We start from the raw sequence: 14534 nt of genomic DNA, 5'->3' as shown, positions 1-14534 counted from the left end.
CTGAAAGTAAAAGCCATCAGGGCAGCTCACAGCTTCCTGGGTCCATTATTCCACTTATTTCAAGGTAGATGCTGCCCCCTAATGGATTATCTGAGTAAGTAAATCCTACTTCTGCTGGATTGTGTTCGCCTCTGGATGGAGTAATTGTGCCATTTATAGAACAACAGTTTCTGACTGAATGTTTTATTCTGACTTTCCAATTACTCAACTACTAAAAAAAAGTCATATTTTGTTCACAAGCTCTAATTCACAAGATTTTTATCTTGACAACCAGTCAAGTTAAAAGTACAGTTTTAAAGTGTACTAAACACTTGTGCTGACAGAATGTACAAACTAATCCTGAGCACCTTCAGGGCTCGTCAGAGCACGTGCGCACACACACCTACGCCTCTCCCACCAGCACTTAAGCAACCTACCCAAAATACGTTTTTTAGGGGGGGGGGGGGGGTTAAACACAGCCCTCTTGCAAACATAGGAGAACAAACAGGACAACAGTTTTATTGAAATAAAGAAGGGTCAAACAAAGGGAAAAATATGCTAATAACTACTCACCACTGAACTCCACCCAGCCTTGATTAAGTTAAAGACCAAGAGGCAGAGAGAGAGCAAAAAAAGAAAGCTAGAATGGGCAGAAAACCCATAAAGACAGAACAGAGGCAATAAAAACAAGAGGTTGAAAAAAAAAAAGGAGAGGGACTCTAAATAAAGTCAACTGAAAGTCACAAGTTTTGACTTTTTGGGTATTTGTTTTATGATCTGGAGAAAAGGCGGAGGTTTTAACTCACAACCACAGACGTGCTTTGAAAAGCTTTGGGTGACAACAAATGGCCTTTGTGTATTTCTTTGATGTACACGCCAGTATCTACAAAACATGCAGCGTCAGGTGATGGCGCCCTCTGTATAACCCGGGGATGTTTGTGAGCTCCTACCTGCTGTGGGTTGCTGGGCATGTACGGCAGCATGGTGGAAACGTGGAACATGACCTCATAGCCCTGGTAGGTGGTGTAAAGGGAGTGGGTGCCTGTTGAGTCCGCTGGGGAAAGGTAGAAGAGAGATTTAGCTGTAGTTAATGTCAGAATTTATGATCACAGATGACAATGGGTTGTTGAACTAGAGTTTCTGGTTCAAACTGATGGGTTTCCAGGGACTCACAGCAGAGTTTCCTTGGGCTTATGGCACCTGTTTTGACTAATCTGTTCCTCAGTACCAGAATAACCTTTCTGACATAACTTGTCTGTCTAAAAAAGATGGATTTTATATCATCCAGACATACTTTAGGTGTCTTTCAAGTCTTTTATTTTTCAGGTACTTTCTTTATTTACAGAGACTGACAACGAAGGAATTGATCAGTTACAGTGAACAGAAAGAGGCTCTCACTCTTTGTGTCGAGCTGTGCAGCATATTTGGTAAATCCTTTGAGAAGCACCTGCTCCCCAAGCAACTCCAGGAAGGCAGAGAAGGCGGTTGACGCCTCCTCGTTGTTGTACATCTCCTCCTCTGTGCTCTGGCCTGCGCGGCACAGCAGAACACCCACCTTGTGCTTCTGACTCAACTACAATGCACACACACAAAGAACAAACACGAACAGCTGAAACACAGCAGTATGCTTCCACAAAAACTTCATGTCAACGGACAAGCACTTAATACAGCTGTAATGTATATATATGGACTCGCTTGCTCACACGTGGAGCACAGTTTTGCTGTTGTATAAACCACCCACACGGCCAACAACAGGCCTACTGCTGGTATGGTACGTTCGTCTTGTACTTCACCCTCCGTTAAATTAATAAAAGCTGAGATAACGTGGCCAAACATGAACGTTTTTTATGGATCCACACTCGAATTCAACACAACACACCCTGCTTCACACAGCTTTCACTGCATCATTTTGTACTTTGCACCAGCATTAAATCGGTTATATAGGTCTCAGACACTGTTTTACACACAATCTGAGCACACTGTATGCCACTGTTTCACCTTATCGGTTGTTAGTTTCTGCTTTGCAGTACTTCTTGACAGCTTAACTCAGATTGACTGATATTGTAAGTTGTTGTATTTTGCCTTAGGGGTGCGTTACATAAATCAGAGGTTCAACATGCAGTTTTATTGGCTGAACCTTGAAATAAATTTCAAATACAGACAAGTTTAACTCACCCCTTGTTCATCCAGTTTGAGGAGCTGCTCTGTGACTTTGGCTGTGCTGAGCGCCAGTCTTAAACACGAAACATTGAGCTCAGGAACGATCTGTTCCAGGACCTCTTTGAGTGGCAGACCGCGAACCGTGCCGTGTTTCCCCGTAGACGCCACGGCATCTTCTAAAATGGAACCTCGCAGGGTCACGAGCTACATGTGGGATTAAGAAGAGGATCAGAATGAGAAGCAGAATGAGACTGGAAAACCATTAAAAATCCTTCACTCAATATATTAAAGAGATTCATCTTTTTTTTTCCAAAAATATTTTGTTGATTTGGATCATTTAACAGCTTAGCTCCAAATGAAAGGGTGAAAACTAGCCCTGAATATGAAGCATGTATAATCATACTAATGATGTTGAGTTGTATAGCGAGGTCAGTGTTCACTCAGCCTCAGTACCACGCCTGTGGAAATAAATATGTGGAGGATTAGTAGAATGAGAGCCAAAAGTGAGTCCATCAAAAGAAGGATTGTCTCATTACTTAGAGGAAGGCCCTGCTGCCCTGAAGCTTTTTCTCTCTGTCAAGCGCACACACCCAGAGAAAGTGCCCTGCGTGCAGGGTTTTAAGGCTGTTAGTATTGTGAATTAATATTCTGCTCAGTATTGTGCAGCCACAGCGCACTGCCTCCTGCTGAGGGGAAATTGACCCACTTGAAAAGAGTGAGACTACAATAAGCTCGGGTAGGTGCAGTCATGAGGAGTGGGCGCTCGCTCACATGTGGCTTCATTAAAAGTGCATGGCCGACTCCAGAGCTGGTGGAGGCCGGAGATACAGCTGAAGCTCAGAGAGTCGGGGCCGGCCACGGAAAAATGAAACCCAACTGATACGCAGATCAAGTTATGGGGCTTTTGTTTCAACTCGTCAGCTTCTGTGTGACGGTGGAGCGAGTCACATGCTGAGTAGGAACATCAGAGGAGTGTGAGCGTTTAAATGTGTGAAGTAAGGCGAGAGGAGAGGGAGGGAGGGGGGGCTTCTCCACCTTGCTCTGTCAGCACTGCTGCACAGAATTAAATGACAGACTTACGGGGGAAGGATATTTGAGCGGTTCTGCGGCTTGAGTGGGGGAGAAGAAATTCTGTGATCAATCTCCTTTTTGTGCGTGTGGGAACAGCAGGCCTGGGTGAGCTGGCTGTGTCTATTAGCTTAGCTCTGTATACTTAGATGGTGGAGAGGCTCTTTTGTTGCACCGGCGCTAAAGTGATGAAGCCAGGCAGCCATGTAATCCAGCTAAAAACAACACCACACCAACCACACAGGGGACTACATTCAGGCTAAAAGTACATGAGCACAATGAACAGCGGGACACTTTGATTTTTGTTTGACTACTGTTTAAATTGAAAAACCAGTGATTGAGATTAACCTAACTATTCTAAGAAACCTCAAACCTCTGACAACACAGTCCACGTTGTTCTTATTTTATAAAATGGTAACAATACAGTAGGAAAAAAACAAAACAAAACTAATACAATCACATAATTAATTCATCTTTTAAGCCTCTTTTTGAAGAAAATTTACATAACTACACAGTCCAGTTTTAGGTGTGAGTTACTGCACATTAAAGTTAAGATTTAAACACAGTAAAGTGAATATTTTCTGGTTCAGAGCTGTTGGTCAAACTAAAGTCTCGATTTAAAATTGTCACCTTTGAGCAGGACCTGACGTCTGATGTATTTCAGACAAAAAAAAATTATTAAGAAATATTATAATATTATTATCAAGACATACAGGCCAATGAAAGAGTTTTGAGAGCTACGTTTGGGGCCTTGGAGGCAAAAATCTGTGAATTAATGTGGGTAAGAGTCTTTGCCTGCGTGTCACTGAACACGCTGCAAGTGTTTGATCCATCAAAGTGACAAAGTGTCTGGGTGTGCTCACAGCGAGGAAAAGCTAAACGGATCGACCCGAGCAAGCAGGGTTTGGTTTGGCTTTTCTGCACCGAGACTGGGCAGAGGGAATTTTCCACAGGCAGAACAGAGAGGGGGTGAGCTGAGGGGTGAGTGCAGGAAAAATGATAAGGGCAGAAAGGGGGAGATGTGTCACAGGTAAAGCTGGATAAACTGAAAGTAGGTGAATAATTAACTTGAGCCTGAATACGCTGAATGATTCATCAGTCAGAAATTCCCCCGGCGAACACACAGAAACATACCTCGCTGGTTCTGACGACGAGGCGGTACTGGTACTGGTCCTTCAGGTCTTTGGTGTCTTCCACTCTCTCCCTGCGGATGCTCACGGCCACAGGGCCCAGCTTATCATCTGTCCCGAAGTAGTTTGAGTGCTCTGGTGAAGCGAACAGTGAACCAAGGTTACAGTTTGTGGGGAAAAAAAACAAAAAACAACATTCAGTTGTTAATGTCTGAACATGTTTGTGTTTGTGCTACTGCAGGGTACACCAACAACTGAGAGATTGACTGAGAAACTTTGTCTAATTATCTAACTGACGGAAATTTTACAAGGTCCAAAAATGACACAACTTCAGTATAACTATTAGTTTTATTGCCTTATGTTGTTAATGATAGTAAATGGTCTATTCTCCACATTTCCCTGTGTTGGTCAGAAAAAAACAAGCAATAATAATAAGACAACCTTAAACATTTTCACTGTTTAATGAAACTTTGAATCTGAACGAGTACACATTAAACAACTGCCCATCTGGTAACGCATCAGAAGCCGATGTTTGTCTGCCTTCCACAGAAGCTGCAGCAGAAATTACAAGAGCGTAACTACAGCAAAAAAAACCCATATAACCTTCAGTTTAACAGAGACTGGCTGGATGTCAGGTACTTTATGTATACAAAGCAGGTTGGCAGGAGGAGGGGTGTTAAGTCAAGGACAGGCCTGAGACAATGTCATATTATCTACTAATCAATAATCAGTTAAATACAAAATCAATTCAGCTAAGACGAGACACAGCCAAGAAGGAGAAGGTGAGGATTAAAGAACTGAATAGTCTATGGACGAGGGCTGCCGCGATTAGTCGACTAGTCACGATTGTGTCGACTATTAAAAAGACTAATTTAATAGTTGACATGTCATTTTTCTTTTCTTTTTCAAACTTTGCTTTTCTCAAACTTTGCCGCTGCTGCGGCACCTTCTACTGCTGCATCTGTTTCTGTCCTCGACACACATGCGCAGTGGTGGTAACCGGGAGTCAGCCGTAATTTTAACAGGAAGTTAAACCAGACAGGCTCTGATATCATGGCTACCCGGCAACGGAGCTCAAAAGTGTGGGAGCATTTTAAGAAAACTAAAGACAAATGTGTGCAATGCAATATCTCCAAGGCAGAACTTGCCTTCCACAGCAGCACAACGACGATGCACGAGCACCTGAAAAGGAAGCCTGTTGTTGTGACTGATTGTGAAGAGGGACTGTCATCTTGGTAAGCTAACTGGCTAGTTAGCTGCTAAAATTAGCGTAAACAGAGCGTTAACTTGCTACTTACTCATATTGATAGCTGTAAACGTTAACATTAGTGATGACGATTTGATTAATTAGCCTTAGCACACAAATTTCATGTGTTTTCTGTAACGTTATAGCACTGATGTGTGCTAAAAAAGTACTTTCATCTTCAATGGACGGCTTTGTTACAAAGCTACATGCACACCTCAGCAAGCAAATGTCCTGACTGAACATGTTGGCGTTATATTTGAGTCAGTGAGACCAAAAATTTTTGTGAATAATTCGTTAGTTTCAGGTGCCCACCTCATTTGATTTAAATGCAGCTATGTTTGATGCCAGAGACAAATGAAGGAAAGAAAAACCTAAAAAAACCCAAAAACTTTAGTATTTATTTTTGTGTGTTTGCTACACAGTTAATTGTTTGTTGCAACAAGCTACATATTTCATCAAAGGGTTAATCAACTATGATATTGTCTTTTTTGTAGTTAGCATATACCTAAAACACTCCAAGCTGAAAGATAATGATGGTTATATAAGAGCAGCTGCATTCTGGTGCGATAAGCTGTATGTTTTACATTCAATTTACCTATGATCCGATTAGTCGACTAATCGAAAAAAATAATCGGTGATTAGTCGACTATTAAAATAATCGTTTGTGGCATCCCTACTAAAGACGCTGGACTACTTTTGTATGTTGGGTGTAGAAGCTTCAAATCTACTACTGAAGAGGGTTTTATGAAATACAATTCATAGGCTGAAAGAACAAATATGTCTTCCATCTACTAAATCCAGGAAATGATCAAAGTGTCGTCCTGAGTCGTCATTTAAAATGACAACAGGACTCGATTTTGAATATCACAACATGTCCATAAATCAAACAGGAACTTCACAAGCATCTTACATGTCCTCTTCTAAAGCTCTTCAGCTAAGTCACTCTAATGCCAGCGCCACAGGCAGTGTGGGAGTCGCACAACAAATTATTCTGACTCTTCAGGAGGAATCGAACTTGACAGAAGGATCCCTCCTCCTTCCTCTCTCCAACTGGAGTGAATCAGGGCAACATTTATGTTCGGAGACTCAGGCCTGATTATCTTCTTTGCCGTGTCCTGTGGCGGAAATGTCAGCTTGCTGACATGAACATGGGGCCACTGCAAACACACACAATCACGGCAGCGTTCTGGGGGACAGCTCAGCTGGGACAGAGTCAGCAGACAAACATATTTTTGGAACGGCAACCTTTATCTGTGAGGCTAAAGGCCTTAAACTCTCACACACGTTTGCCTGAACACATTTCCTCCTAACAACATCTGTCACTAATTAGGCTGCAGCCAGATGATGCTTGCCGAGGGGGAAGTTCAAAAGTGTCTCAAGAGGTGATGCTGACAAGAAATGCCCACATGCACACGCTAGCACAAATCTCTCTCTTTCACACACACACGCACACACACACCATGCTGTTTGAAGTTAGGCGTTACTTCGGATGCTGTAAACAGATGTAAAACAAAGCTGTGCCGCCTCGTGTGTTAAGCTCTCCTTGTAATCCTGCTGAGTGGCAGGTGGTGTATCATGAGCCCTGAGTTTGCCAACTGTCCAGTGGCAGGTACATGTGCAATAAAAACTCTTGGAGGGTTGCCAGTGTGGCCCACTTTGCTCTGCTGTGCTGTGCTGAGGCCCAGCGGGACATAACAAGCTGCAGTGAGAGAGGTGGGGAATGACAATGGGGAAGCTCTGGCCAGTCAAACAACACATTATGTGTGCCTTGTTGGGTTGCAAATAAATCCATCAGATTACCGTTGGCATTAGTGGAATATCTTACTTTTTTCACTTATTTTTTTTAAACATATTCATAAGTTATGACGACCAAAACCACAGTAAATCGTAACATTTTCGAGGCTGCAATTATGAAAATCTTTGTTACTTCTTAAGCAAATGACTAGTTAAAGCTAGTTATCAGTAAAGTAAGTGACGAGTCTATTTATGTGAAAAATAACCACAAATGATTCAATAATTATTTTATCCCCGTGCTTTCATTTGAGACTAAGAGATTTACTGACGGGAAAAGGAGGAAGAGGCAGCGGCAAAGGTCTCAGCAATTAAACTAAATATCAATTCATCGCTGAAATCAGAGATTAAAAAAAAACACGTGGCTCCAGTTCTGAGAAATGGGAAGATTTTCTGCTTTTTTTCTCGACAAAACAAACAGAGATAGTCGCCCCCGACTCGGGAAAATGGTCGTGGGAATTTTTAGGATTTTATTATTACTGCAGACTGACCAAAGGATAATCCACGATGTAACCGATAAGGGCCCAGGGTTAATTATTTGCAGAACCTGGCAGCTGATGTCCTTAACAAATGAATGTCAAACCTGACTGAAAGTTTCAGCACCAATATACGAGCAGTGGAATCTTGATGACTCTGTTAGTACTCCTCGTATGACTCAGATTGGTTCAATTTATAAACCATATTCATATCTTATGTGAAATTGTTTTTCATGTCTTGTGACATGAAATTAAATGAAAAGACTGGCTACAAAGGAAACAATTGACACAGCTAGCATGATCCCTCACAATTAATTTTCTCCTACATGACAGCTTCCGTCTAAGTGTGAATTCTGCAACATTGTGACTCAGTCTTACCTTTCCCGTGGAAGTAGTCTCTGTAGTACCGGGCACCCAGGTCTACATGCTCGATGCTGTACAGTTTCAGTCTGTCCAGTCTCTTCACCTGCTGTTCAGCTGCTACCTCCAGCACTGACAGGCTAGCGTTGCTCTTCCTCAACCCCGCTCTTCCTCCCTCTCCTCCTCCATCTCCTCCTCGCTCTGCTGAAGAGCTGAGGAAGCTGATGTTTCGCTCCCTGTGGCCCCCGGTTTCATTCAGGAAGTGGGGGCAGCAGAGGAGAAGTGGACTTGTGCTGTGGGATCCAGGCCCATCCAGAGGGTCCATGGCCAGGGAGGTTATTATGGAGCCCTGATCGAGGCTCATGGTCAGATCCTCAATGCTGGAATAAATGGGGTCGTTGACACTGGGAGCTGAGGATCTCGTGATGGCTGATGCCGCCGATGCCCCCGTGGCTGTGTTCCTCCTCTGGGTAACAAAGCCTCGCTGAGTTGCTGCCTCGTGGAGGTCAAACAGGATGCTCTGAGCATCAAAGTGGACAAAGCTCTTAGGACACACCCATGGTTTGTAAGCGGTATCCGTTGAACCTCGCCCTCCCCTGTCCTCAACAGTCTCTCCTCTTCCTCCATCCAACTCCCCTCTACTAGAACTTCGAAGTTTACGGAACAAAGAGGAGGTGCCCAGTGATGACTCCGTCCCTCCACTTTTCTTTCGCACTCTTTCGGCACCCTCCTTCCTTCCTGTCCCTCTGTCATCCCCACCCGTGGGACCAGGTGAGGGAGCAGAGGGGAGAGGCGCGCTTGGTGGTGAGTCCGAGGCACGCAGCAGCTCCCCAAGGCGTACGGGTGCTGAGCTGCGCTGGTCAGGCCTTTCCTGGTGGAACTGGCTGAGCATGTCAAAGAAGCTCTGCTCAGGAATGCCCTGGATGTCAATGGAAGAAGTGCTGCCATACTCTCTGAACCGGTTCCCCATCCCACCACCTCCATGACACTCCACCTTGGACCATAAAGAAGAGAGAATTTCAGTGAGATTTAACAGATTATTGGATTAGAATAAAAATTCTATATTTCACTGTGAAATTATTTGAAGTTAGGGGCTTCACACCCAACCTATGATGTTTTCACCCATTGTCATCAATTAAGTTATCAGTCTCTTCTAGTGTGACCCACGATACATCATAGAAAGAAACCAAACTGCAGGTAAAAGAAACCTCTGAGGAGGACCTAAGGCTCACCTCATTTTCATCTTGTTCGCTCAGTGTCACTTCACTGTTGGAACGCTGTCTCAAAGGAGGGAACATCCTTAGGTTTAGAGGTGAGCCTCTTTCACCACCAATTCCTCCCCTGAACTCCACATCCTTCGTCCGTCTTCGGGGTAATCTGGCAACTCCTCCCCTCACCAGCCTGACATCAGATGACAAAACCGATGATGAAGTCGAGCTGTCATCGTAGTGATTGCTGCCAAGTTGCCCATTTTCAAGCAACGACTCCTGGGACTGTGTACGACGTGGGGGCCATTCTGCAATCCGTGCACGGACACCCATTTTTGGCACAGAGATACGCGGCTGGAATGTTGGGTCTGTGAGGCCAGGAGCCGGGTGGCCGTTAGGGGTATGACGAAATGGAGTGTGCTGGGGCAACCCTCCTCCTCCTCCATCCAGAAGGTCTGAGGAGGTGCAAGTTACCCCTCTGTCTCTGTAGCTGTTCATGATGCCCCAGGAGAGCTCAGGGCAGGAGTTTTGGGGGCTGGCATCCCATGTTGGCAGGAGTGCTAGGGAAGAGGGAGCGGAGCTGCCCCACGCACACTCTGCTAATGGTATTGCGGCCTCCAGCTCCCAAAAGCATTGCTTTTAACTAGCAGGGTGGGAAAATCTTCAATAGCACATAATGGACTGTTCTGGATCAGGGCCGGATCTTCCTCTTCTTCCTCTTGGATTATTTTCAATTATCTGAGAAAAGGGGGAAAAGACAGGAGGAAAAAGCAATTATTTCAGGAAAATAGCCTCAGGGAATCAGCATGAAAAAAGAAAAAAAAAAAGATTGAAATACTGGACGAATTTGAAACTGAAGAGCTTGCGTGACCCAAATTGCCCCGACAGACCCAAATAAAACTCGAGCTCTGGATTCAGAAGAGTGACTCACTCTTCTAAGACTTTGATAAGCCAGAGAGAAAATAAGGTGAGGGGATATGACAGAGGATTTCTCCCGTTGAGGCTAATCTTCAGGAGGCTGACAAGGGATATTATTATCACTCACTCGAGCGCTTATGCATGTACACACAAACCTTCGCACACCCTCAGGCCATAAAGGCTGTCATCGCTTTGCAGCAGATTAAAACTTCAGAAACACTTCAGCTAATATCAAACCGAAAGGAAGCACAAACATAAACAAAGACAGTTGACAAGTAAAGGAAACATGGATCATGTGCTATACACATAGCTCGAGTGACAAGGAAGCTATTCTGCTTCGATTCGTTGTCAAGAGTGACACAAGACAACAAACAATACAAATTTTGTGCAGTTGATGGTCTTTGAGGAAAGGACACGAGTGAGGCCAACAGAACAGACGGAAAAGGGCACGAGCAAACAGTGACCCTGCAACAGCCGGAGGGGTGAGGCTGGGTGAGGCCAGAAATAGAGAGGCAGGAAAAAGTCAAGAAAGAGCACTGAAAGAGCATTGCGTTGCTCAGTGAACCACACTGAGAGGCTTTAATATGACAGTCACACAGCATCGAGTCTTCATCCACAGTCTTTTTAAGGACTTGAGCTCATTCACAAGCATTTTTTATCTCTACTGATGCTTAATGTCACGAATACTGCAAAGGAATACTGCCACATAACTTAATCTAATATCATGACTTAACGTATATTTTCATTTCAGGGGTCTCATCGTGTAGAAATTATAATATTAATATTAACAATAATAATGGCTGAACATTCTGCCTTTGTAAAACATACCTAACTAAACATAAATTGCTGTATTTTGTTCAGATTAAGAAGAGGAAATAAATATGGGAAGAAAAAAAGCCTGACAGAACTTTACATATGAGAAACAGCATTCTTCATGTGCCGGAGGAGTCCTCGTCGTGGACCACTTTCATCCATTCGTTCATCTTATTTCCAGACTGTTTGCTGGTCATGTCGTTGAGTCAATGTCTTTCCTGAAGAAAAGGTTTTCACGCTCTTTGCTCTGCAGCAAGATGCATTATCGTCCTGAAAAATGACTTAATCATCAAACGTACTTCCAGTTGCTAGAATGGGAAAAGTCTCCACACTGACAGGTAATGACTTCTGGTCCTTATCTGACATCAGCTCCTGATCAGCAATGACTGGTGAACATGTTTTCTTTCGGCAGTCATGTTGACATCATCTCCTTGTCCAATGCAGACTGGTGATTCATCACTTTCATCCAATCATCCCCTGTAACCTTGGTTTCTTGTCTTTAGGTGTTAGTGGTGGATTACATTTGGATTTTCGGATCGCTCACAAACAAACTGTTTCTGCCCGTTCGTTTTCATTTCTTTTGTTGTGCATTTTCTATTTTCAAGGATTATTGCTTTGAGTTTCCTGTCCCGACTCTTCCTTGGTCGACCTGCATGTTCCCCTTTTACAACCTTCCCATTTTGTTGAAACTTTCTCCGAATTAGAGACAAAGCTGACTGGGAACCACAGAGACATCTTTTGAAACACTGGGAGCTGAATTACCTTGTTGAAGGAGTTTTATAATCCTTTCCAACAGGTCTCTTGTTGCAGCCATGTTTCCTAGCAGTCAGCCAGTGTAGACGCTTTGTTAAGCTGTGCAAGCACTCTCTCATTTGCATATATTTTTGGAAATGCTAATTACAAAGTGATTACATATTTTCTTCTTCAACTTTACACCAATTCTATTAGCTTAATTATTTGTTTAATTACTAAATGAAGATCCACCAGCAGTGGTTATTCCATCATTTTTGTCAGGGCTTGTATATTTCCTATATTTCCAGCATGCGCTGACTGAATCTCAATTAAAAAAAAAGGAAACAGCCTCCTGTTTGTGCAATGCACTGTCAAAGAAATTCCACTTTTAGTATTTTGGGTGTGTCTACTGACGGGAATAGAAAATAACCATCTCATATGGAAGGCAAAAAGAAACATTTTATTTCAAGGAGGGAAAAAATACCCCCCCACCCCAGACCATTTCCTAGACTCAAGATGAAATATGGAAAAAGTGGTAATAACCATCTCTGTGGGGGGGCATTTCAAAAGAGGGCTTTAAATGAATGTCTAAAATGTAAATGTGCTTAATTCATTCCTCTTTGCTGCTCTGCTTTCTCAGATTAAAGCTCTTTTATCAACATAAGCCTCTCCTCAAACCGCTGAAGTTACTGAAATATCTCCACTGATGATGGGTGTGTGCGGTTACGCACGCATCCTCTGCACACATACCTTTTATAATATGCTACGGTTTCATTCCAACGTTCACTTTTGAACCTTTACCCTCTTCACTTTCTACAGAGCGATTTTCTGTTGCATGCAGCTTTCACAGTATCCCATGATCTCTGAATCTCTTTAGTATGAATAAAGCCATCTGCCCATTACTGTGATCCAGCTCACATTTCTACAAATTTCATTCATTCAACCACAAAAAAATGCTTATTTAAGCTGGTTTCACATCAGCATGACAGACCCTACTGTTTCAAATGGTTCATTAAACCCACTTTAAAAGCTATAACGAGTTTGATTTGTTTTGATCACAAGTAGAAACAAACAAAACACACAAATTAACTGAATCATACTTTGTTAAATCAAAGATGGAAAATCAGATAGCGGCATAAAGAATCTAAATAATTCGCAGTCATTTCCGATTATTGCTGTGGGCAGCAACGACCTCTTGTAATGATCTTCTTTGCACCTGAAGAAGCCTCTATCTGGAGGCACTGTACATCTTCTTTGTACAACAGAGCAGAATTGTTTTTAGCATTTTTACATGACACTAGAAAACTGTATCACTGCATTAGTCCAAACAAAACTAAACTAAATGTATGTAAACATGTTAGACCAAGCTCCTCAAAACTGGACTGATACATCCAGATAATGCGATTGTCTGTATATGCTCAACTAGACTTAAATGAGCCTAGGTGCTGCGCAAATGCCCCAAAGTTCCTTCTTTTAATAAAGACCTGAATTACAATTACATATATAAAGCATGAACATTCCAAATACAGCTGCTCTTATTCACATACATTTCTGTTTCTTTTGTCCGACGACAAAACACATCAGAATCTGTGATTGAATCAGTCCATAAAGACAATGAGTCTATGTTTGAGACAGCTGCTCTGCTCGGAGAAAATCATGATTTTATAACCGCATCATTTGACAAAATCACCATTCAAGTCAAATGAAGGCATCTGTGTAAACATCTGTCTTATACGTACAATGAAAGAAAGTGAGAAGCAGCAGATTGCCTTGAATGTTTTCTCACGGCGCTACAAGGTCAGACTTAATTCTGCCTCCATGAACAGGACTGTTCACGGACAGTACCAGGTGAACACCCAGGTATCTGTAGTCGTTCCTCCACCTCTTGTCCAAGCATAGAAATAGTGTTTGGCTTAGTTCTAGTCCTCCTAAAACCCACATAGTCTCCTTTGTCTGTTTTACATTCAAGATGAGGACATTTTTCTCACTGCATGCCTCAAAGTGGTCGACCAGTTGCCTGATTTCAGCCACTCTCTGATTCACTTTGCAGCTGCAGAGTCATCTGAGTATTTCTGGAGATGGCAGGACTCTGTGTTGAAGTCTGTGGTGTACAGTGTGAGGAGAAACTGTGAGAGTTCAGTTCCCTGTGGTGCTCCTGTGCTGCTGACCACCTGATCAGACACACAACCTCTCGGCCTGACAAAATGTTTGTGATGTAATCATTAATCGAGGTGGTCGTGGGGGAATGTACCTCTGTTATTAGTAGTATTACTAAAAAATGAACAACTGTTCATCAAAAAGTGGCTGAAGTTGGAGCATAGATCCCTCAAACAGCCCAGCTTCTAAACCTCTACTTCCTCTTGTTGGATTCTTATAGATGGGATTTATTTAAGTACTTTCAGTGATTCTGGTGTTACACATGGAGCCATTGGACTTTAAAACCCAAATGTTTAGCTCCTTTGTTTATAAGGTAAATCATGCTGTATACAGTTTTGGTCTATGAACAAAAGAGCTAAACCTTGGACTGTTTCTAGCAAATTTAAAAGCAAGCAAAAGGCGCACATTAGGCAGAGTTTTGTTCCAACTTTAGCTCTCTTCAGCTGTTTTTTATGAATTCTACAAATCTCATTACAAGGCCAAGTTTGTGTAACAT

The 14534-nt window shown here is 42.8% G+C and overlaps 1 protein-coding gene across 2 annotated transcripts in view; it reads right to left on the bottom strand.

The window, feature by feature from the left end:
- sipa1l3 (signal-induced proliferation-associated 1 like 3) overlaps positions 1-14534 on the bottom strand; it is a 62579-nt gene that overhangs the window by 15006 nt on the left and 33039 nt on the right. For both annotated transcript variants that reach the window (XM_072392408.1, XM_072392409.1), the window contains exons 3-8: positions 9443-10156; positions 8229-9204; positions 4342-4472; positions 2155-2343; positions 1378-1552; positions 930-1033 (exon numbers count right to left, since the gene is read on the bottom strand). In XM_072392408.1, coding sequence (XP_072248509.1) covers positions 930-1033; positions 1378-1552; positions 2155-2343; positions 4342-4472; positions 8229-9204; positions 9443-9916 — 2049 coding nt within the window. In that variant the 5' untranslated portion in view covers positions 9917-10156. The remainder of the gene's footprint in view (positions 1-929; positions 1034-1377; positions 1553-2154; positions 2344-4341; positions 4473-8228; positions 9205-9442; positions 10157-14534) is intronic.

This window comes from Leuresthes tenuis, unplaced genomic scaffold (genome assembly GCF_036924035.1).
Source record: "Leuresthes tenuis unplaced genomic scaffold, fLeuTen1.0.hap1 SCAF_9, whole genome shotgun sequence".
Taxonomy (NCBI): Eukaryota; Metazoa; Chordata; class Actinopteri; order Atheriniformes; family Atherinopsidae; genus Leuresthes; species Leuresthes tenuis.
This window is presented reverse-complemented; position numbering and strand designations above follow the sequence as displayed.